The 22,572-nt window shown below is 40.1% G+C and overlaps 1 protein-coding gene across 8 annotated transcripts in view; it reads right to left on the reverse strand.

The window, feature by feature from the left end:
- The window catches only part of YAP1 (Yes1 associated transcriptional regulator), a 124,556-nt gene that overhangs the window by 59,116 nt on the left and 42,868 nt on the right, over positions 1 to 22,572 (reverse strand). For all 8 annotated transcript variants that reach the window (XM_043894963.1, XM_043895163.1, XM_043895031.1 and 5 more), the window contains exon 3: positions 5,556 to 5,671. In XM_043894963.1, coding sequence (XP_043750898.1) covers positions 5,556 to 5,671 — 116 coding nt within the window. The remainder of the gene's footprint in view (positions 1 to 5,555; positions 5,672 to 22,572) is intronic.

Raw genomic sequence — 22,572 nt, forward strand, 5'->3', positions numbered from 1 at the left:
TCAGTGTTACTATTTTTATTGTCACTCCATTTTCCAAGTGGAAAAATGAGGCACAAGTAAATATACTCCTTTATCCAAGATCTTATAGTCAATTAAGAGACAGAGCTGGGATTCAAACCTGTGTCCACCTGATCCAGAGCCCTTGATCTTTAACCCTTATTCTAAACTCCTCCTGAATTCACTCCAAAGGTGAAAAGCAGAACTTAAACGCTTGTGAACCACAACACATGAAGTAGGAATCAGCAACTTCTAAACTCTGGTCAGCTCTGTACTTTTCATACATCCTTACCTCTTCTGTGCTTTTTAAAGTTAAAAACCTCACTATCAACCTTTTACCTGTTATTGTTACATTTTACATCTGCTCTGTGTCATATTTTCCTTGGTAACAATCTCTCTTTCCCATCTGGAATTTGGTCCTCTGAGAGAGATTACACAAAGCAGAAGTAATACAATAGGCAAATATCAAGGCACCTCTGTAAGACCCACTCTGCCTGCTTCTCAATGTGTCCCCCACAGCAATGGAGGTGCTAAGCAAATTCCTTCAACATGCATCATCTTCCACGATCAAGTCGGCATTTTCTCCACCCATCTTGACAGATTTCCTAGGAATTCCATGCAGGTTTGCATAATGGGGAAATCAGAAAGTGCTGTATTGGCAGATTCAGGCATTAGTCAAATAAATGCCAGACTTAAACCATGAAAATAATGAATTCCTTAAAATGTACCTGTAACAAGACATTTGATTTTATCAAATTGTTATCAAAGGTAGATTTTTGAAAAGCAGACAATAGAGGGTTCATTGACTTTGCATCATTTAAATCAAGGCTTATGCCATTTTTAATAATCCTAAACAGTCACCTGTCCTTTGGCACCAAGTTATTTCTGGATTATCACAGGATATATTTTCTTTATACTGCTGCCTTAAGACTCCGCAATCTTGTGAGTCATTGGTAACAAGCTATTAATAAAAGTCTTCATATAAATGGAGCTCTCACACACTCTCTCTCACATTCATATATGATAAAACTACAGCTTTGACTATACAGACCTTTTGTCACCTCTTTTTAATACGCTGTCTACATTTGTCATAGCTTTTCTTCTAAGGAGCATAAAAGGAGAGTTGGATCATAAAGAAGCCTGAGCACCAATGAATTGATGCTTTTGAACTGTGGTGTTGGAGAAGAATCTTTCGAGTTCCTTGGACTACAAGGAGATCAAACCAGTCAATCCTAAAGGAAATCAGTCCTGAATATTCATTGGAAGGACTGATGCTGAAGTTGAAGCTCCGAGACTTTGGCCACCCGATGCGAAGAACTGACTCCCTGGAAAAGACCCTGATGCTGGGCAAGACTGAAGGCAGGAGGAGAAGGGGACAAATGAGGATGAGATGACTGGATGGCATCACCGACTCAGTGGACATGAATTTGAGCTAACTCTGGGAGTTGGTGATTGACAGGGAAGCCTGGCGTGCTGCAGTCCATGGAGCTGCAAAGAGTCGGACATGACTGAGTGACTGAACAACAACGTGCCGTAAACATAATACATTTAATGTAACTTGTATGGGGCAATCATCAATTTAATAGAATACGGTTTGTGTGTACTTTTATACATGTATATATTATATATTTTAATGTAAAGAAAAGTAGAATTATTTTACTAATTATTCAAATTTCCTTTTATTTTGTAATTTTCTTTTCCTCACATTTCAAATTCCTTTTTACAAAGTTCACTGTCTTGCTAATTAGATGGAGAGTTAAAGAATATAAATTTCTTCCTAGGATCAAGTAAGTCTTGCCTCTAGAACCCTTTCCAGGTGCATCTTTAAGTGATTTCTCAATGGCTCAGAGGTAAAGAATCTGCCTGCAATGCAGGAGACCTGGGTTGGGAAGATCCCCTGGAGAAGGGAAATGGTAACCCACACCAGTATCCTTGCCTGGGAAAATGTCATGGACAGAGGAGCCTGATAGGCTACAGTCCATGGGGTTGCAAAGAGTCAGACATGAGTGAGTGACTAATAGTAACAGAAATTTAGCCAATTACAAATCACACACCTCCAGTCTAGCAATAAAACTTATCATTTCAACTTCATGTTGTGAAAAAGACTTATAAAATGCAAAAGTAAACTAATCATTTTTTTGCTAAACCAAATTCTAGTGAAAGAATGGATTTCATAAAATCTTAGAACTGGAGAAAATCTTAAAATATTATTCAGTTCCATTAAAACCTATGTAGAAAACTAGAGAGTCTAGAGAAAATATGGGAAAGTGAGTTGATTAGAAATAATTAGAACAGAACACAAAGCTGGACTCAAATATTTGAATGAGGTGAGTTCTTTTATAAAAAGATTAACAATAGGAAGTTCCAGTTAAAATAATGACAAAAATGTAAATCAAGCTGCATTTAGCTTGATTAACTCAGCAAAGGGCTTCAAAAAAGCTGTGCATCTCTTTTACACAAAGGCTTCAGATTAGCAGGTTCAGAAGGAATTGTCTTCAAGGTGAAAACTGTCTGCAGATACCCTGCTTAACTGGAAATAGGCTAGCTACTTTGTTATCGTCAATATCCTGAAAATTTATTTAAATATCCTCACAATTCTTGCTCACAGGCTCCAGGCTTTGAAAACTCAAAAGACTATTTCCCAAGCACAGAGGAGCATCACTTTTGCTGCTTTACTCAATGAGAAATCCTTGACTGAGAGAGAAAATCATTTTCTCTTAAAGTTATTCGAGAAATCATGCCCTGTATCTCAGTGGAAAATGCACAGTCGTCAAACACCGTGAGTTCGTTTCAGATGGAGAAGGGGAAGCCCCTGAGTTGAACCCTTACTAACGTGACATTATGGCCGTAACTGTATGTGAACATGAGGTTATCAAGATTACAGTTCCCATGGCATTGATTCCAAAGCATCGCAACACCACGAAGAAGTCTTCTATTTTTAAATAGCCATTCAAGGTTTCTCAAATGGGAAGTGAGACTAATAACAGCATCTAATTTAATGACCATTATGGGAATTAAATCAGATTGCACAAAATGACCTTAGCAGGAAGCCTGGCATGTAAATAGGGCTTCCTATTATTATTTAGTACCTTGGTGGCTCAGATGGTAAAGAATCTGCCTGCATGCAGGAGACCTGGGTTCCATCCCTAGGTGGGGAAGATCCCCTGGAGGAGGGCAAGGGAACCCACTCTAATATTCTTGCCTGGAGAATCCCATGGACAGAGGAGCCTGGTGGGCTACTCGCAAAGAGTTGGACACGACTGAGCGACTAAGCAGAGAACAGCACGCACCACATCACCACTAAACACGCTCAAGTCTCTCTGAGGGGCGGCCTTTCCCATTTCAGGTCCTGCCTCCAGCTCCACATCGAAGCCCCTCTTCACACAACTCCCAGCCCCTTCCCCACAAAAACACACCCACCCACTACAGTCGTGCCTTCCCCCACTTTACTCAGACCGCTTCTGCCAAAGTCACCTCTTTCATTAACCCAGCAGCAAGCACGTCTAGTAATTTCTATGCAGTACAGAAAAACACATTTCGTATTTTACAAAACACAGAGCTGAAATAAAATATACACAAATATTCTAAAATCCATTAAAACCAATTTGATACATACTTTTGGTTTTAAACATAAACTTGATTCCAATTCTTTTCATTTCCTTAGACCATTGCTGTTAGAAAATTTAATAGGAAAAACATAAACAAACCAATGTTCTAAAAGAATCATCATGAATCTTATAGAAGCAAAATGCCAGATTTTCCAAGATAAAAGTTAAATTAATGAATTATTTGTTACTAACTTCCCAGGTATAGTTTTAGTTGGATTATGACAAAATGAAAACCGTGCATCATCTTCTTTGAACTATAAATACAAAGCAGCTTTCATAGCTTTTATTTGGATATTTGATAATTAAAAAAATAGTTGTCAAGTAAAAATTTTAGTCAATAAATACTTGCATAATATTTGGCCTTTGAAAAAAGTTTAACTTCAGTGTCACATATAAAACATATTCTGAGGGTAAGTAAAGGTACTGATATTAAAATAAGAGCAGATAAAATGGAAACTATATGACAAGAAAGGCTCAGTCACAAATCTTGCCTTGATTTTCATTTTCTTGAATTCTTCCAAGTGTCCAACCCACCGAAGCCAAGAACAGGGTTGTGGGCCAGCAAAACACTTCAACACACTGTCGTCATCTCCAGGGGAAGGAGGACACTTTAAGTTTCATGAGCTTTCCTAGCCAAGGTATCCTTCTGACAAAGAACTGTACCAGCCTCGCCACCTCTGCTAGTCCCCTTCCGAAGGCTGCTTGCCGTTTGAGAAAATCTGCAGTGCAGCTTCCAGCAGTATCACGCTGACCGGCCTGCTGGGCAGGGCTGTGAGGGGGAAGGCCAGCAGGGCACCGGGCTGCAGGTCAGCTGAGCCCCGACCCAGGGCTTCAGCGAGGGGGGTAAAGCGTGGGGGCAGGGGCATGGTCTGAGACCCGGCCCACACACTCCAAGCCCCGACGCCAGGCTTGGGCGGCATCTTCCCAGAGCGTGGGGCGGGGATGCGGGCTCAGTCGCTTCAGTCCTGTCTGACTCTTTGTGACCCCATGGACAGCAGCCCACCAGGCTCCTCTGTTCATGGGGATTCTCCAGGCAAGAATACTAGAGTGGGTTGCCATGCCCTCCTCCAGGGGATCTTCCCGGCCCAGGGAGCGAACCTGGGTCTCTCAATCTCCTGCGTTGGCAGGAGGTTCTTTACCCACTAATGCAGCCTGGCAAGCCCTTTTCCTACCGTGCACAAAGATGCTAATGGGTAGCTATAGCCTTGGGTGCATGTAACAAAGAAGAAAGAAGCCATACAAAATCTAAGTGACAGAGGGAAGAAGGAAGTAAACCTTTACTTAGTACCTACTCCGTATTAGAACTGCAATGTAAAAGTTTTACATGTATATTATTTCCTTTGCTGTCTTCCTCTCTATAACAAGGGGCACTGTGACTCCCAATTACACAGACGAGAAAAACAGCAGATTTAGTAAACTGCCAAATAGGAGACAGAAAAAAAATTTACACTCAGGTTTATCTTCTGTGAAAAAGGGGGAAATGTGTTAAATAATATGTACCAGCCCTAAGAAAGGTGCTTGGGTTTTATAAGTTGCTACCTTCCCGTTATTCTCAAGATAGAACAAACATTCACGGTAAGAGGTGGCTTCCCATCCAAACCACAAAAGGAAGGGGGAAACTTCAACTCTAAGGTCTCGGACACAAGAAAGCAGCAGAATAAAGCATGAGCATGTCAAAATTAATCAAACTAGGAATGAGACAGTCACTTCAGAAATGAAACTTGGAAAACTGCTGGCTTTCAATCACCAACTCCCATATGTATTCGTCATTAAACAAGGGTTTGATATAGCGGGCTATTTGAATAAAATAAGTTTGTCTTATGAAAGAGGATGGAAAATAACCATCACCGATGCTCCAATTTTCTTAAAAGAATAAATACTATTTTCCATAGAAAGCTTCACCAATGCACAGGCACTACCTGTGTGCCCTGACGACAGCATTTCACTCACCCGAGGCCGAATTCATCATGTTCTGCTGCACTGGCGGGCTGGTCGGGGCGGCGACGCTCATCTGGGAGAGCATGGCCTTCCTGGGGTCCTGCCAGGTCGTCGTCTGATCTATGTGACTGAGACAAAACAGCCCCTGTGTTAGATAACACCGACGAGGCCCTACAAACAGCAGCCTCGCTTATCAAAACAGGTTCGCTGGATGAACTAGCAGGCAAAGGATTCTAAGCAAGCTCTGTGAAAGCAGTCTTACCACCTCACTGCCCTCACCCTTCCTCTGCAAACTTCTGTCATCCTTGTATCACTGAACTTTCTGCTCTTAGATTTTATAAGTGCAAAATCTGAAAGTTATATGTGAAATTTTAAGTGAAGGGAAACCATTTTCACCTAGTAGACAATTATCTGCCATAATTTAAAGTTGAAATGTGATTTATAAATCATCTATAGTAGTCATATAAGTTAAATGCAAAATTCATTAGGGACTCACCCACTTTTTTTCCTCCCAAAGCTATAAATGTCAATTAACCATATAATTTGAAGACCTAGAACCCTTTACACTGCACAAAACACAAAAAGATTAAACATTCTTTTTTTTTTTTTTTATTAGTTGGAGGCTAATTACTTCACAGCATTTCAGTGGGTTTTGTCATACATTGATATGAATCAGCCATAGATTTACACTAAACATTCTTATTATACTATATACTCCAAAGCCAAAACAGAAATACAAACTAAGTTTTGATTGTCTCCTGTTGACTACTGAAGGACTTTTTCATCTGCTAAACAAAACATGCAAACATTTTCTATGTACTATTAACTTACTACACATTGTCTAATACATATGCATATGGACATCTCTATCTAAAAAACTGGGGATTAAAAATAGCTAAAAATTACATGAATATGAAACTACAAGGCATCTTGCACGGTATTTGGTTTACGAGCATGCAAAAAAAATATTAGCTTTCATCTTCGAGCAAAATATAATTACTTCAGTGAAAGAAAAAAAATTTAAACCCATGAAACTACCTGAAATCTATCTTGAAGAAATAGAGACGTACTCAAAGATCTATGCCAAGTTCTCTTCTGTATAATTTATAAAAGCTGGATAACATCTAATGAAAGGGACTAATTAAATATTGCTACATATGGTGTACTGTACTGCAGATATTGAAAATATTTTAGAATAATATTTAATAGCAAAGAAAATTAATATTAATAATACAGATTATAGCAGAGTATACAGATTATTAGTTTCTATGCTATTAAATATTATTCTAAAATATTTTCAATATATAGTACATCATATGTAACAATATTTAACTAGTCCCTTTCATTATATGTTATCTGGGTTTCAATTTTTGGGCTTCCCTGATAGCTCAGCTGGTAAAGAATCTGCCTGCAGTTCAGGAGACTCCGGTTCAATTCCTGGGTCAGGAAGATCCGTTAGAGAAGGGGTAAGCTACCCGTCGTAGTAGTCTGGCCTGGAGAATTCCAAGGACTGTATAGTCCATGGGGTTGCAAACAGTCAGACATGACTGAGAGACTTTCAATCACTCACAGCTTTTTAAAGTAGACTGTGTGCTGAAAGCATATGGGAAGGATACACATCAAAATGTTTCTTTTTAATGAATTTTTACTGGAGTATATCTGCTTTATAATATTGTATTAGTTTCTTCCACAGAGCAAAGTGAATCAGCTATACCTTCTAACATCAGAATGTTTTAACAGTGTTTCTCTCTAGATGGCAAAATTACAGAACTTTGCTTAATAATAGGAAAACCTAGAAAGACAGTCATGAGCTCACTATCTTTGAAAAGGGTGTGGAAGGACATTAGAAATAAGGGTTATTTTTTTAAAAAACTCAGATCATTTTTTCTATGGCTGTTTAAATTTCAAATCTGATTTCTCTCTTCTTGAATCATCCCCATGATACTCAGGTAAATGGTAAGGAAATGACACCCTGTGATTAATTTTCTTGAAACCCGAATGCTCTCTCATCAATAATGTTATCTGATCAATAACACAGGGGTCAAGGCTCTGACTAGTGCTGTGCTGTGAATAGTCGCTCAGTCCTGTCCGAATCTTTGTGATCCCACGGACTGAAGCCCACCAGGCTCCTCTGTCCATGGGGATTCTCCGGGCAAGAATACTGGAGTGGGTTGCCACGTGCTCAGGCTAGAACAGACCTTAAGTATTATCTCCTGGAGATGGAAGAATCCTTCTTCCTAAGGAAGGAGAAAGAAGAGGAAAACAGAAGGGGTAAAAAACATGAAAAATTTGTACACTTGGGAATAACAATAATACCTGACAATTGAATGTTATTACACACCAACTAACAATGCTAAGAGAAAATATTTAACTGAGTATACAGTCTCTCAAATATTGCCTTACCGGCACTTCTTTACCAGTCATAGGCGGTTTTCAGCACCTGCACTAGCATTGCTCAGGTCTAGACAATACAGGTAAAACCTTGTTCAAGTCTGGATATGTAAACACCTCATTCCAAGAGGTCACGTGCCTGTCAAGCCCAGTAACAGCTAACTTCTTCCATCCTTCAGTGAGTCAGTGAACAAACTAAACCATAAAATGTTTTCTAGATAGCCTCGTGCTTACAAAGCAGCGCACATGGTAATTAATACAGTCACACTGAGGAAAGAGATCTGAAACCCGTAAGACGACCAAACGCAGGGACTGCTCTGCGTCTCATCGCCTGTTATAACGCTAAGAAGCCAGGGAAAGTGGCCAGGGATTGCTTAGCAGTAGTAGCGGTGAAGTCGCTCAGTCGTGTCCGACTCTTTGCGACCCCATGGACTGCAGCCTACCAGGCTCCTCCATCCATGGGATTTTCCAGGCAAGAGTACTGGAGTGGGTTGCCATTGCCTTCTCTAGGGGATCTTCCCGACCCAGGGATCGCGTTGTAGGCAGACGCTTTTACCGTCTGAGCCACCAGGGAAGTCATTATTACTAGCTCTTAAATTTCAATGAAATTTGTAGCACCTGCCCACTCCTTGTCTCCAGTACTTCTGAAAATGTTATATTTGTAAGGGGTAAAAGACAAGGATTTTAACTGCTGAAGGTTTTCTGATATCTAACAGCTGGGTTTCTCTGAAAACTAACCAATGACATAAATCACATTAATCCTTCAAAACTAGACTGAAGTCCACCTGTCAGTTTAGGAAGACCCTATTCTGATGACTAGTGGGACAGCAAATCCTCCCAGACAGAGTAGCCAATCCATAAATCTGGTCTTAAGGTTTTCATCTCCTTTAAACAAATTAGGCTTTTAAATATAATGCAGAGAATATATAGCTTCACTGCTCTTAAGAGTGACTATTTTGCTGAAATGCTACCAAGTGTACAAATGCTAAAATTTCTTTTCCTAAAAACGTTTCTGTTGAACCTCAGTAAGCTGGTCTAGAGAGGTACAGAGCTATTCTATGCTACTTCAGCAAATGTTTCACTTACTCAAAAAAGATCTACTTTTCTTTAAGGAATAAATATGCCATCATCTAAACTGTCCCAAATATAAAAGTCTAAGTGCCTAAAGAACTATGGACAGAGGTTCGTGACATTGTACAGAAGGCAGTGATTAAAACCATGCCCAAGAAAAAGAAATGCAAAAAGGCAAAATACCTGTCTGAGGAGGACTTACAAATAGCTGAGAAAAGAAGAGAAGTGAAAGGCAAAGGAGAAAAGGAAAGATATTCCCATTTGAATGCAGAGTTCCAAAGAAAAGAAGGGAGAGATAATAAAGTCTTCCTCATTGATCAATTCAAAGAAATAGAGGAAAACTATAGAATAGAAAAGACTATAGAGATCCCTTCAAGAAAATCAGAGATAACAAGGCAACATTTCATGCAAAGATGGACTCAATAAAGGACAGAAATGGTATGGACCTAACAGAAGCAGAAGATATTAAAAACAGGTGGCAAGAATACACAGAAGAACTGTACAAAAAAAAATCATAATAACCCAGATAACCATGATGGTGTGATCACTCACCTAGGGCCAGACATCCTAGAATGTGAACTCAAGTGGGCCTTAGGAAGCATCACTATGAACAAACCTAGAGGAGGTGATGGAATTCCAGCTGAGCTATTGAAAATCCTAAAAGAGGATGCTGTTAAGGTGTTACACTCAATATGCCAGCAAATTTGGAAAACTCAGCAGTGGCCACAGGACTGGAAAATGTCAGTTTTCATTCCAATCCCAAAGAAAGGCAATCCCAAAGAAAGGCAATCCCAAAGAATGTTCAAACTACTGCACAACTGACTGCACTCATTTCACGATAACAAAGTAATGCTCAAAATTCTCCAAGTCAGGCTTCAATAGTACATGAACCAAGAACTTCCAGACATTCAAGTTGGATTTAGAAAAGAGAGAGGAACCAGAGATCAAATTGCCAACATTCGCTGGATCATAGAAAGAGCAAGAGAATTCCAGAAAAAACATCTGCTTCATTGACTACGCTAAAGCCTCTGACTGTGTGGATCACAATAAACTGTGGAAATTTTTTTTAAGAAATGGGAATACCAGACCACTTTACCTGCCTCCTGAGAAACCTGTATGCAGGTCAAGAAGCAACAGTTAGAACCAGACATGGAACAATGGACTGGTTCAAAATTGGGAAAGGAGTATGTCAAGGCTGTACATCGTCATTCTATTTGTTTAACTTATATGCAGAGTACATCGTGGGAAATGCCGGGCTGGATGAAGCACAAGCTCGAATCAAGACTGCCAGGAAAAATATCAACAACCTCTAATTTGCAAATGACACCACCCTTATGGCAGAAAGCGAAGAGGAACTAGAGAACCTCTTGATGAAAAGTGAAAGAGGCGAGTGAAAAAGCTGGCTTAAAACTCAATATTCAAAAAACTAAGATTAGGGCATCCAGTCCCATCACTTCATGGCAAATAGATGGGGTAACAATGGAAACGGTGACAGATTTTATTTTCTTGGGTTCCAAAATCACTGCAGATGGTGACTGAAGCCACAAAAATAAAAGACACTTGCTTCTTGGAAGAAAAGCTATGACAAACCTAAACAGTGTATTAAAAAGCAGACACATTACCTTGCCAACAAAGGTCCATCTAGTCAAAGTTATGGTTTTTCCAGTGGTCATGTATGGATGTGAGAGTTGGACCACAAAGAAGACTGAATGTCAAAGAACTGATGCTTTTGAGCTGTGGTGTTGGAGAAGACTCTTGAGAGTCCCTTGGACTGCAAGGAGATCCAACCAGTCAACCCTAAAAGCAATCAATCCTGAATATTCACTGGAAGGACTGATGCTAAAGCTGAAGCTCCAGTACTTTGGCCATCTGATGCAAAGAGCCGATTGATTAGAAAAGACCCTGATGATGGGAAAGCTTGAAGGCTGGAGGAGAAGGGGACGACAGAGGATGAGATGGTTGGATGGCACCACTGACTCGATGGACATGGGTTTGAGTAAACAGACTCCTGGCGATGGTGAAGGACAGGGAGGCCCGGTGTGCTGTAGTGCATGGGTTACAGAGAGTCACCACTGAGAAAGTGAACAACAGTAACAAACTGTCCCAACTATAAAAGCATGTGACCATTTAGATGCCAAAAGGAACAGGAAACAAAATTAACTTTAGAATTTTTGTCTTCACTTATTCTAGTTTTCCTTTTTACCACAAGAGTAAGAATCTTTATAAAAAACATTTCATACAACAAAGAAGTATTTTTTGTTAAGAAATTTTGCTCCTCCACCAGATATCTGCATGGGACTTTCCTTCATCTCCTCTGATATTTGCTCAAACGTCTTATCCTCAGAGAGGATTTCTGTAGTCATGTCATTTAAAATCCACCCTATTTAAACTCTACTCCTTCACTTTATTTTTGTTTGATTATCTTTTATCATCATCTGACACATAATATACTTATTGTATTCATCTATTTTCTCCAACAAGCTCCAGAGGAAAAGGCACTTTTACTTATTTTGTTAACTACCGTTCTTCAATGATTAGTAGAGTGCTTGATAAATATTTGTCAATGAATTAATGAAAACTTTTTCCTTTCTGACCTAAGGACTCAAACTGTCTCCCAAAGTCCTTACAGTCTTAAAGACTAACCTTATCAACACCCATCTTCTTTTCCAAAAATGTAATCACAGGCAAACACCACAGACCCACTAGAAATCGCAATAAGGAGATTACTGGTAACACTGGCAAGAGCAGATTCAGGGGCGTGATGAGGGTCGAGTCAATAGGAGGTAAGAAAATCCACTTATGAATGGGTATGAATTTTTGTTCTTTTCAGGAAGTGTTTAAGTGTGATTGAAAACAGAGTGGCTGAAGATTTGCTCAGGGAGCATTTGAAGAGTTCCAGCCATCCATCAGAGCGTGAGAAGGGCAGGTGTAGACACGGCGTCCACTGCGCCCGGGAGGTGGGGGAGGAGGGGCAAGGCAGGGCAAATAATTTCACGGTTGGTCAGCTCATCGCATTCCAGTGTGATGGCTTCTTTCTCTTACTGAAAGATCTATCATCACGAGGATTAACGAGGGTGTACCTCCACTATGCAAATAGAAAACTGAGGGAAGGAGGACTTCCTTGGAGGTCTAGTGGTTAAGAATCCGCCTGGTAATGCAGGGGACACGGGTTCAATCCCTGACTGGGGAACTAGGACCCCACATGCCCCACCACAACTGCAGCCCATGCAAACTGGAGGCTGTACACAACAACGGGAGTCTGCGCGTGCCACTGAAGGGCCGAGTCTGCCCCACGGAGACCCAGCATGCAGCAAGCAAGGCCTGACCCAGCCGAGTAAGTGAACAAACACTGAAAAAAGAGACCAAGGCGCATGGACACGGTCACACAGCAGTCCACAGCAGGACTGCACGGTGTCCAGGAGTTCTGAAAGCAATTTCCGTACTAGAAATACACATGAAAAGGACAAGACTCAAAAACACAAATCTTTGCAATATACACTGAAAAACAAATATACTGCATAAATGCTGAAGAGGGAATATAATGGCATGGTACTGAAGACTCAATAAAAGATGACAAAATATTAAGAAACACAATTTCTATTACTACTGGAATATAAACTTCTTGAAGAAAGTGCACCTGGGAGACTGCCTGGTATATAGTTCAGTCGCTCAGTTGTGTCCGACCCTTTGCGACCCCATGAATCGCAGCACACCAGGCCTCCTGTCCATCACCAACTCCCAGAGTTTATTCAAACTCATGTCCATCGAGTCGGTGATGCCATCCAACCATCTCATCCTCTGTCGTCCCCTTCTCCTCCTGCCCCCAATCCCTCCCAGCATCAGGGTCTTTTCCAATGAGTCAACTCTTTGCATGAGGAGGCCAAAGTATATAGTAGGGCTCAGTAAACAAGTAAACGGCATAAACACTAAAGCAGTGCGCATTATTTAAGAATGTAGGTAAGTAAGAGTTCACATAAATGCTTATCTGAGAAACAGGTGAAAACAATTTTCACTTAAACTAAAGATTCTAAAAAATGTCAAATTAAAAATAACAGAACCAAAATATATAAATTAAGGAGATAAAATTAAGAAAAACTCATAAAACAGTATTTTCAGAGTTAAATGTATGAGTACTTATATATAACATAGAAAATAATTTAAAATTTAGTTTATCTTGTTCCTAAGAATAGTCTAGCTGCTAAACCTACTGTGAAAGTGAAAGTCACTTAATCGTGTCTGACTCTTTGTGACCCCATGGACTGTAGCCCGCCAGGCTCCTCTGTCCATGGAATTCTCCAGGCAAGGATACTGGAGTGGGTAGCCATTCCCTTCTCCAGGGGATCTTCCCAACCCAGGGCTCCAAACCCAGGTCTCCTGCATTGCAGGTGGATTCTTTACCAGCTGAGCCACAAAGGAAGCTTGTGGGTACCCTATCCCTTCCCTAGCGGATCTTCCCGACCCAGGAATCGAATCAGGGTCTCCTGCATTGCAAGCAGATTCTTCACCAACTGAGCTATCAGGGAAGCCTTACTACAGGAAAATAATGTGTGAAATTCTCTAGCCCCTTCAAGGTATGTAAATAAATTAGTTTCTGCTATTATTCTGGAAAAGGAAAGGTGACTGAATTTATGACCAAGATATGACCTTACTCTAGAGCAGTTATAGCTGGGAAACAGTGACCCTCTCAAAAGTCTGGACTGATGGAACATAAGCAGTTGTACTTTGACCAAGGTCTGATCTCTCCGGTGTATGCAGAGCCATCTCCTATTGGCTTTAGTCTTTTACTTTATATTGCAGAATCTGGCCTTACGTATTGGATGCCTTAGTAGAATGCATATAGACACAAAAAGGGCAGAAATCCGAAGTGAATTATCAGTACTATTGACTTTTCACATAATCCCACAGAAGTTAATTGAGGCTACAGTATGCAGAAATATTTGAAGGGCTTTCTGTCCTCCTATGAGATGTAAACCTTATGAAACTTAAACGTGGGCAAAGAACATAAGGAATTCTGATCTTATAAAGAAGACCAATACCATCACATCTTCAAATTCGAAGTGGGAAAACCATAAGAACATGAAATGCTGCCTGAAGCTACAGCGGGGAGACTCATCTCCTCAGGACCGGTGTTCAACAGCAAAGATGATATTGTGTGACTGTTGTATGAGCTTCTCACAAAGGCTGAACGAAATAATCATTTCCTACTGTGTATTAAGATTAAGTGATATGCCCAAGGACAGCCAACGAGTATGCAGTAGAAATGGGATTTAAACTCAGGAACGAACTGATACAAAAATCTGTATTCTTTGAACCATTATCAGAATTCCTCTTCTGCTGTGAGAGTATTGTCAGTATTGTTTAGATTTCTTAAAACTAACCTCTACATCACCAACCTTCCCTCCTCCAATCCCTGTAATAATTAAGTACAAGGAGACAAAAATCTCTGCAACAACACTCAGTAGACCAAACACCCAATCACACAAAGCCAGGATTAAAATACATGCTTTTAGCTTCTAACTCAGTGCCTTTTTCAGTTTACCTTACTGATCACTAAATAGGAAAAGATTTTCTAAAATGATAATCTGACACTCTACACAATAAAATCTTTCCAGGGAATGTAATTTAAGGAGAGAATCAGAATTCTTTTACTTGCTTCCTCGTTCAATCCCGGGTGGTTAAGAATCCGCCTCCCAGTTCAGCGACTGCGGGTTTGATCCCTGGCCTGGGAAGTAAGATCCCACAGACCACAGGGCAATTAAGCTACAACTACTGAGCCCATGCGCCACAACTAGGGAAGTCCACACGCTCCAACGAACACCCAGGGCAGCCCCAGAAAAGAGGCTATCCCAGGACAAGCAGATGAGCTCTGCAATGGGAACCAAAGTCGTCTTTGGTAAAATGCACAGTCATTAGAGATGCTGGTGCTTGGTTAACTGATGGCATTGGTGAAGACATAAACTGGTTATGGAATATGAGGCCTCCATTTCTAATCTTCTAATCTGGTGGTTTGTAGCTCTGCAGTGACACTGGTTTTTCTCTTTCTTATTTTGTTTCCTACTTTGGAAACAAGATTATTGGCACTGGTGTAAATTAAGATACAGGTATGATAACCTGCAAGTTGCTTCCCTATCTAGACATTGTTCTCTTGTTATAACATAGGGTCTAATCTCCTGAGAAAGTACTGGTTTTAAGGACTTCTGTTAAATTATTCTGCAGAATCTACTAAAAGTACCTGTCCCTATTCTTTTCTTCAACAGATACTGTCACGACGGCACATAAACCACCACCACCAGACACATCACAATTGATGTCGTTTCTGCTTTGGCCCGGCCTCTTCACTCTTTCTGGAGCTATTTCTCCCCTCTCAACTGGTATCATGTTGAACAGCTACCAACCTGGAGGGTAGCTGGTAGCTCATCTTCTGCTGTCATCTCTTCTTGCTTTTCACACTGTTCATGGGGTTCTTGAAGCAAGAATACTGAAGCGGTTTGCCATTCCCTTCTCCAGTGGACCACGTTTTGTCAGAATCTTCACCATGACCCGTCCGCCTCGGGTGGCCCTACGCGGCATGGCTCATGGTTTCACTGAGCTACACAAGGTTGCGATCCATGTGATCATTTTAGTTGGCTTTGTGCAAGCTTCCTGATGGGAGGAACTGGCTGTGGGGAATATATCTACTTCTGCTTTATTGACTACGCTAAGTCTCTGACTGTGTGGATCTCAAATTTGTGGAAAGTTCATGAAGAGATGGGAATACCAGACAACCTTACCTATCTCCTAAGAAACCTGCATGCAGGTCAAGAAGCAACAGCTAGAACCGAACATGGAACAAAGGACTGGTTCAAAATTGGGAAAGGAGTAGGTCAAGGCTGTATATTGTCACCCTGCTTATTTAACTTATATGCAGAGTACATCATGTGAAATGCTGGGCTGGATGAATCACAAGCTGGAGCCAAGACTGCAACATCAACAGCCTCAGATATTCCTGAAGGTAAAAGAGGAGAATCAAAAAGCTGGCTTAAAACTCAGCATTCAAAAAATCAAGATCACGGTATGCGGTCCCATCACTTCATGGCAAATAGATGAGGAAAAGTGGAAACAGTGACAGATTTTATTTTCTTGGGCTCCAAAATCACTGCGAATGGTGACTGCAGCCTTGAAATTAAAACACACTTACTCCTTGGAAGAAAAGCTAAGACAAACCAAAACAGCATATCAAAAAGCATAAACATCATTTTGCCAACAAAGTGATATATCACTATATCACATAGTCAAAGCTATGGTTTTTCCAATAGTCATGTAGAGGTGTGAGAACTGGACCATAAAGAAGTCAGAGTGCCGAAGAATTTGATGGTTTCAAAGTGTGGTGCTGGAGAAGACTCTTGAGAATTCCTTGAACAGCAAGGAGATCAAACCAGTCAATCCTAAAGGAAATCAACCCTGAATATTCACTGGAAGGACTGATGCTGAAGCTCCAGTACTCTGGCCACCTGATGCGAAGATGTGACTCACTGGAAAAGACCCTGATGCTGGGAAAGATCGAGAGCAGAAGGGGACGACAGAGGATGCAATGGTTGGATGGCATCACCGACTCAATGGACGTGAGCTTGAGCAAACTGTGGAAGATACTGAAGGACAGGGAGGCCTGGCGTGCTGCAGCCCATGGGATCGCAGAGTCAGACACGACTGAGCAACTGCTCAGCAGCAGGGTACCAGTGAGGCGCCCTCACGAGCAGTCCACGGGGGCGCAGAGTCAGACAAAAGCTGGCGACTGAACAACAACAACATCAACTTAATGTAAACATCTGTTTCTTTTGAGACATCTGCTATATTTCTTGAGACTACTGTTTTTCCTCCAGTAATCTCTTCCCCAACTGGCCCACAAAATACTTAATTTCTACCTAACCTTCTCAAGACCCAGATCCTTCATTTCAGAATTCTCCTCTATGGAACAGTAAGAAAAAGCACACATGGATTCAAATTCCAGTCTCAAATGTGTCAATGACAAACTGGGTTGTACAGGTAGGTCGTTTTATCAAATGGTTTCATCTTCATTAAAATAAGACTGACATATTTACTTACTTGTCATGGTTTTGAAGAATAAATTTAGCAGCATATAAAAAAAGCATCTAGGATTGTGGTTCCTGGTATACAAAAAGCCCTCAAATATTTTTCCTGATTTCAGTCAGTCAGTTCAGTTGCTCAGTCATGTCTGACTCTTTACAACCCCATGGACTGCAGCACGCCAGGCTTTCCTGTCCCTTACCATCTCCCAGGGCTTGCTCAAACTCATGTCCATCACGTCGGTGATGCCATCCAACCATCTCATCCTCTGTCGTCCCCTTCTCCTCCTGCCCTCAATCTTCCCCAACATCAGGGTCTTTTCAAATGAGTCAGCTCTTCGCATCAGGGGGCCAAAGTATTGAAGTTTCAGCTTCAGCATCAGTCCTTCCAATGAATATTCAGGACTGATCTCCTTTAGGATGGACTGGCTGGATCTCCCTGCAGTCCAAGGGACTCTCAAGAGTCTTCTCCAACACCACAGTTCAAAAGCATCAAAAGTATTTCTGACTTCATTTCTGTGCTAGTTCAAAACAGGAAAAACTTCATAGTAGACAGATAAAGTCAAGAGAATATTTAAGAATGAGATGAGTTTGGTTAAGTGAGAATGACAGATTCAGGGCTTTAAGAACTCTGAAAAAGAGTTTAGTTTTCCTCTGGTAGGTGATGAAGAGATGTAGTACACACAGGTTTTGGGGCAAAAAACAAAATGCCTCTGGACCCTAAGTTCAGTCTGCACATATCTATCTGCTTAGAATAAGAATGAACTAGAAAAGGAACTGTGCAAGCACAATCATACTGGCTCTGAGGGAAGAGCAGCTAAGTGATTTGAAAGTAAAAGAAAACTGCCATCCGTATAAGCAAGTATCTTAAAATACTGTTAAAAATCACTCTAATTTTAACTTAAGTCATTAAGGTGGTCAACTTTATCCACCTAAACCAAGGGCAAAGAAGATGCTACATTTCTTATGAATGAGGCAAAGCCCATCCCAACAAATTCTAAGGTGCTCTTCAAATTCGTTCTTGTACATTTTATCTATCACATACTAAATCCATAAGCTTTACTTAAGGAATACTGAGCAACATAATGGGAAATGAGTTTTATAGTGATAGAAAAATACCGATGACTTTTCTTATCTCTATCCTAAAAATTTAGGATAACCTTATGTTACGCACTAGTGAAAGTATTAGAGAACTAAGCTAAAGTAGTTTAGCAAAATAATTTTAGTGATCAACATTAACACCGATAAAAGTTGAACACCTCAAGGAATGGATATCTAACAACTTCTCATGGCCCTGCTCTGTAAGAGCGCGGGCCTTGAGGGCTGCCCTGGTGGCCAGTGGTTGAGACTCTGGGCTTCCACTGCAGGGGGCACGGGGTCCATCCCCGCCCAGGAAACGAAGATACTGCATGCCACGCGGCGTGGCCAAGAAATGGAAGAAAACGGAGTGCGGGCCTTGAGCCAGCAGAATTGACAAAACTTTGGCAGGAAGCCTCAGGCTCTGTCCAACGCGCTGATTAAGAATCTGTGGGTTAACAAGATCCATAGGAGATTTGTGAGCTCATTATAGTTTGAGAAACACTGCCTTAGACACTACTTTGAGACTGGATCACCTACGCTGTGTTTTAAGGATGACTAATGCCTGGAGGGTAAATATTTTGTATACATGAAGAGCTATATAGTTTAGATATTACACTTAAAGCAAAACCAATAGCCTGTGGTAAAAACTCAATCTTCAGTTTGCACCATCCTTGCAGAAGGGCACAAGGACATGCACCCGTTCCCGACTGCAGCAGTGAGGCGCCCCTCACATCACGAGGAGAGCGCACACTACTGTCTGCATGGCTGGCTGCACTGGTCCTAGTGTTTCCTGCCCCTTCACGCAGACTCTTAATGCAAAACAAAACAGAGTGCTACAGCTTTTCAAAAACTGACTTGGTACTGTATGACACATTTTTATTTAAAGCAACAACTCTCAATTTAGAAACTGGGGAAAGGGTATTTTTGGTTATCACAGTCATAAGCATCTAATGGGGAGAGAGTACTGGATGCTAGGTTTCCTGTAATGCAGTAGATGGTCTCCCACCATTTCTGAATGTCATGCCAGACATTCATGGATATAAAAATCCAAATTGAATACAAAACTCCATTTTATACATAGACAAAGTATGTTTTGCACAATTTTAGTTACATACCAAACTTTTCTGGAAAGCAATCAATTATACTTAGTTTTGTTTGGAAATCTGTTAATAGTGTATTCTTTTTGGATAATCACATCATCACAGCAATGCCCCCTGGTATTTTAGTTACCAACTCAGTACAATTGGTCTTTATTCAAAACTGCCAAGTTCATGGCAACTTTAGATACGGATGCAGGCACCTGACTATTAGAGCTTCGAGTATATTAGAATGCCCAAGCATTTATAGGGCTTCCCTGGTGGCTCAGACAGTAAAGAATCTGCCTGCAACACAGGAGACCTGGGTTTGATCCCCAGGTTGGGAAGATCCCCTGGAGAAGGGAATGGTTACCCACTCCAGTACTCTTGCCTGGAGAATTCCATGGACAGAGGAGCCTGGTGGGATACAGTCCATGGGATCACAAAGAGTTGGACACGATTGAGTGACTGACACAGACGAAAATCTCTAAGTTAATATCTGTGTTGTTTGATCATAAATTACTTTATTTCTCCTCCATATTGCATACATTTGATATAATGCTAACTTTTAAAAATTATGTATGTAGTTACATAAAAATTTTACTTTAGGATGATAATAAATACTTTCCGAAATATTTCTTACTAAGAGACTGATGGGATTGATAGAGATAAGAACCATTGCATTTAGAGACCATAAACTATAAACAGCATTTTTAGCTTAAGTCTAAGATGTCTTTTCCATCAGATTATGAATTTCTGGAGGGCAAATGATCTCACTCTCCCTCCCATCTACATTTCAATGAACACAGTGCTCTGCATAAATGCTCACTACTAACTCCTCTGATGAGTTTAAAGCTTATTCTACTGGGTTATTTTTTAACCACCAAGTAATACCTGTGACCTAAATCCTAAATGGGTTCAACTGCAATGGAGGGTGTGGCATATTTGTGAGAAATAAATAAGTTAGATGTTGAGAATAAAGATAAAATCCTGCCCCCAAGACTCTTAAGTAATGAGAAATAAACACCAATATTTCAAGATAAGGCGTTAAGGGTAACAATGTAGTTATACACAGTAAGAACAAAATGGTGGTTTACAACATCCTGGATTTTAGGTGGAGAAAAGATGGCAGAGAAGGAGTTAAATGTCCTCGAAAGCCCCAGTAAAATACTTGCAATCTCTGTTAAAATCTAGAACTAATACCAGTAAAATGAAGCTGCCATAAACTTATAAACTTAAGACTAACTATATAATTTGTATGGTTTACTCCCTTTTCATACTCCACTTTTGAAAAAGTTTTCTTCTAAACTATAAAACCACTTTTTCACAAAATCCCAGCAGTGTAGTCCTAAATTGTTTGTACCTTATGGCTACCTAACAAATTGGTTCTTTTCAACTTTGCCAAGATTCTGTGACATTAGATGGCACAAATTGGTCATAAGAATTTAACAACATAATTTACAAACTAAACCAATAGAAATTTTACAAAATTACATCTGACAAATCTTTAATCTCCTAACACACCTTTCAGACCCTGTGTTGCAACAGGGGAAAACAAAACAAAAAAAAGGGTTTTTTTTTTTTTTTTTTGGCAATAGTGACTTGCTCTGATAGATCCTTTGATAAAATGCGTCTTTGTGAATTTATCTTTTGTTGCTTGGGCTTATAAATCAAGGACATTGTGGGAACTGTTGGAAGTTCCTACTTCTTTCCAATAAAGGTAAACAAAGATGAAATGAGAGAAGTGTGCTTGCTTTCATGCTTATAGATATCTGGGCCACCAAACCACCACAATTCTTTAAGAATGTAAGAAAATTTGTACTTAAAAGTGTATGCAAGACCACAAAACCTAAGTATCTAATGAGAAGACAAGTGACCAAACCAAAGGATTCTTTTTATCAAACAAAGCTGACTTTTGAGAAACAACAAAAAATAAGAAAACTGGATAACCAGGAATAACACAAAGTAGATATGAAAAATGTTTTCATTTAAAAATTGTTACTGCTGTCAGGCCCTCGAAATACTATGATGGCAGGACTGGTTCTAAAATTCAGAAGAGCGGGCAGTCAGCCCAGATTTATTGCTCACTTATCAAGCCAATGTTTGTTGTGCAAGTGTTATTTATAGAGTCACATGCTAGAGGCTGTTCCCAAGCTAGCTAAACCTACACGCCTAATTGACCCTAGGAACAATGATACATTGTTCAACCTAATCCTTCTATGAGCTAGTTTCTAAGCCACAACCATATGCTTTTTACATTTGTACATATCTACCACGAACTATTTTTAGAATCTTCAAAAATTCAGAGATAGGCATATACTATCATTTCTTGATAAGGATGAGAAAACTTACAGATTTCACTTATACTACAACACAGTATTTATAATGAATTTAAATTAATATCTTATATTAAATGGACAATCACTAAAGGCTTAAAAATGAGTTAAAATTATGAACAATTAATTGTGGGCAGAAACACATAAAAGCAAATGTGACAACTGATTATATTCCACTCTACAAATTGTATAACCACAGTGCAATCTGACCCTATAGCCTCAGGTTAAATAAACTGAGTACTTGATCACAAGTAGGATGGAGGAGGAAATGGCAACCCACTCCAGGATTCTTGCCTGGAAAACTCCATGGACAGAGGAGCCAAGCAAGCTACAGTCCACGGGGTCACAAAGAGTCGATCACGACTGAGCATGCATGCACGTACAAATATGAAACCAGTTTAAGCCCAAACTTAACCATGTTCTCGTATAAAAGTGACACACCCATATACATCTCCCTTGGAAATGGGTATTCCCTAAAGCGGGCGTGGGATGCAGCAGCTTTGAGAATAATGCCAAAGCTCTAGTGGAGGCTTCTTAAAACACACAGTTCTCTCAAACTTGATTCCAGATGGCTTTTATCTGTAGTTAGGTTCAGCAACATTCTTTCAATAATGACTGAGAACATTCTCAGCAAAAGTTCAAAAAAAAGTGTCCTTATTCCATGTTATAGAAAAAGTCAGATGTCATTACAGCAAGAATTGAGGCTCATAATTTTGTTAACAGAAGACCAGAGTTCAAGTCTCTTGATTCTCAATTATAAGGTCTACCTAGATTCTTTCATAAGAGTCATCTTAAAGAAAAAAGAAACAGCTGAATGGCAGAATTATGATGAAAAAAACTTTTTGAGAGTTCTGAGAAATATTAAGACACAGAAAATATATAAACATTATTCAAAATATGGTCCTTAAACCACCTGCATCACAATTACCTGGAAGATTTATTAGCTCCTCAGTATTTTAAAGCAGGATAAGAGTGAAGAACAATTTATCATATATTTTTATGTATTTTTTCA

The sequence above is a fragment of the Cervus elaphus genome, chromosome 1 (genome assembly GCF_910594005.1).
Source record: "Cervus elaphus chromosome 1, mCerEla1.1, whole genome shotgun sequence".
NCBI lineage: Eukaryota > Metazoa > Chordata > Mammalia > Artiodactyla > Cervidae > Cervus > Cervus elaphus.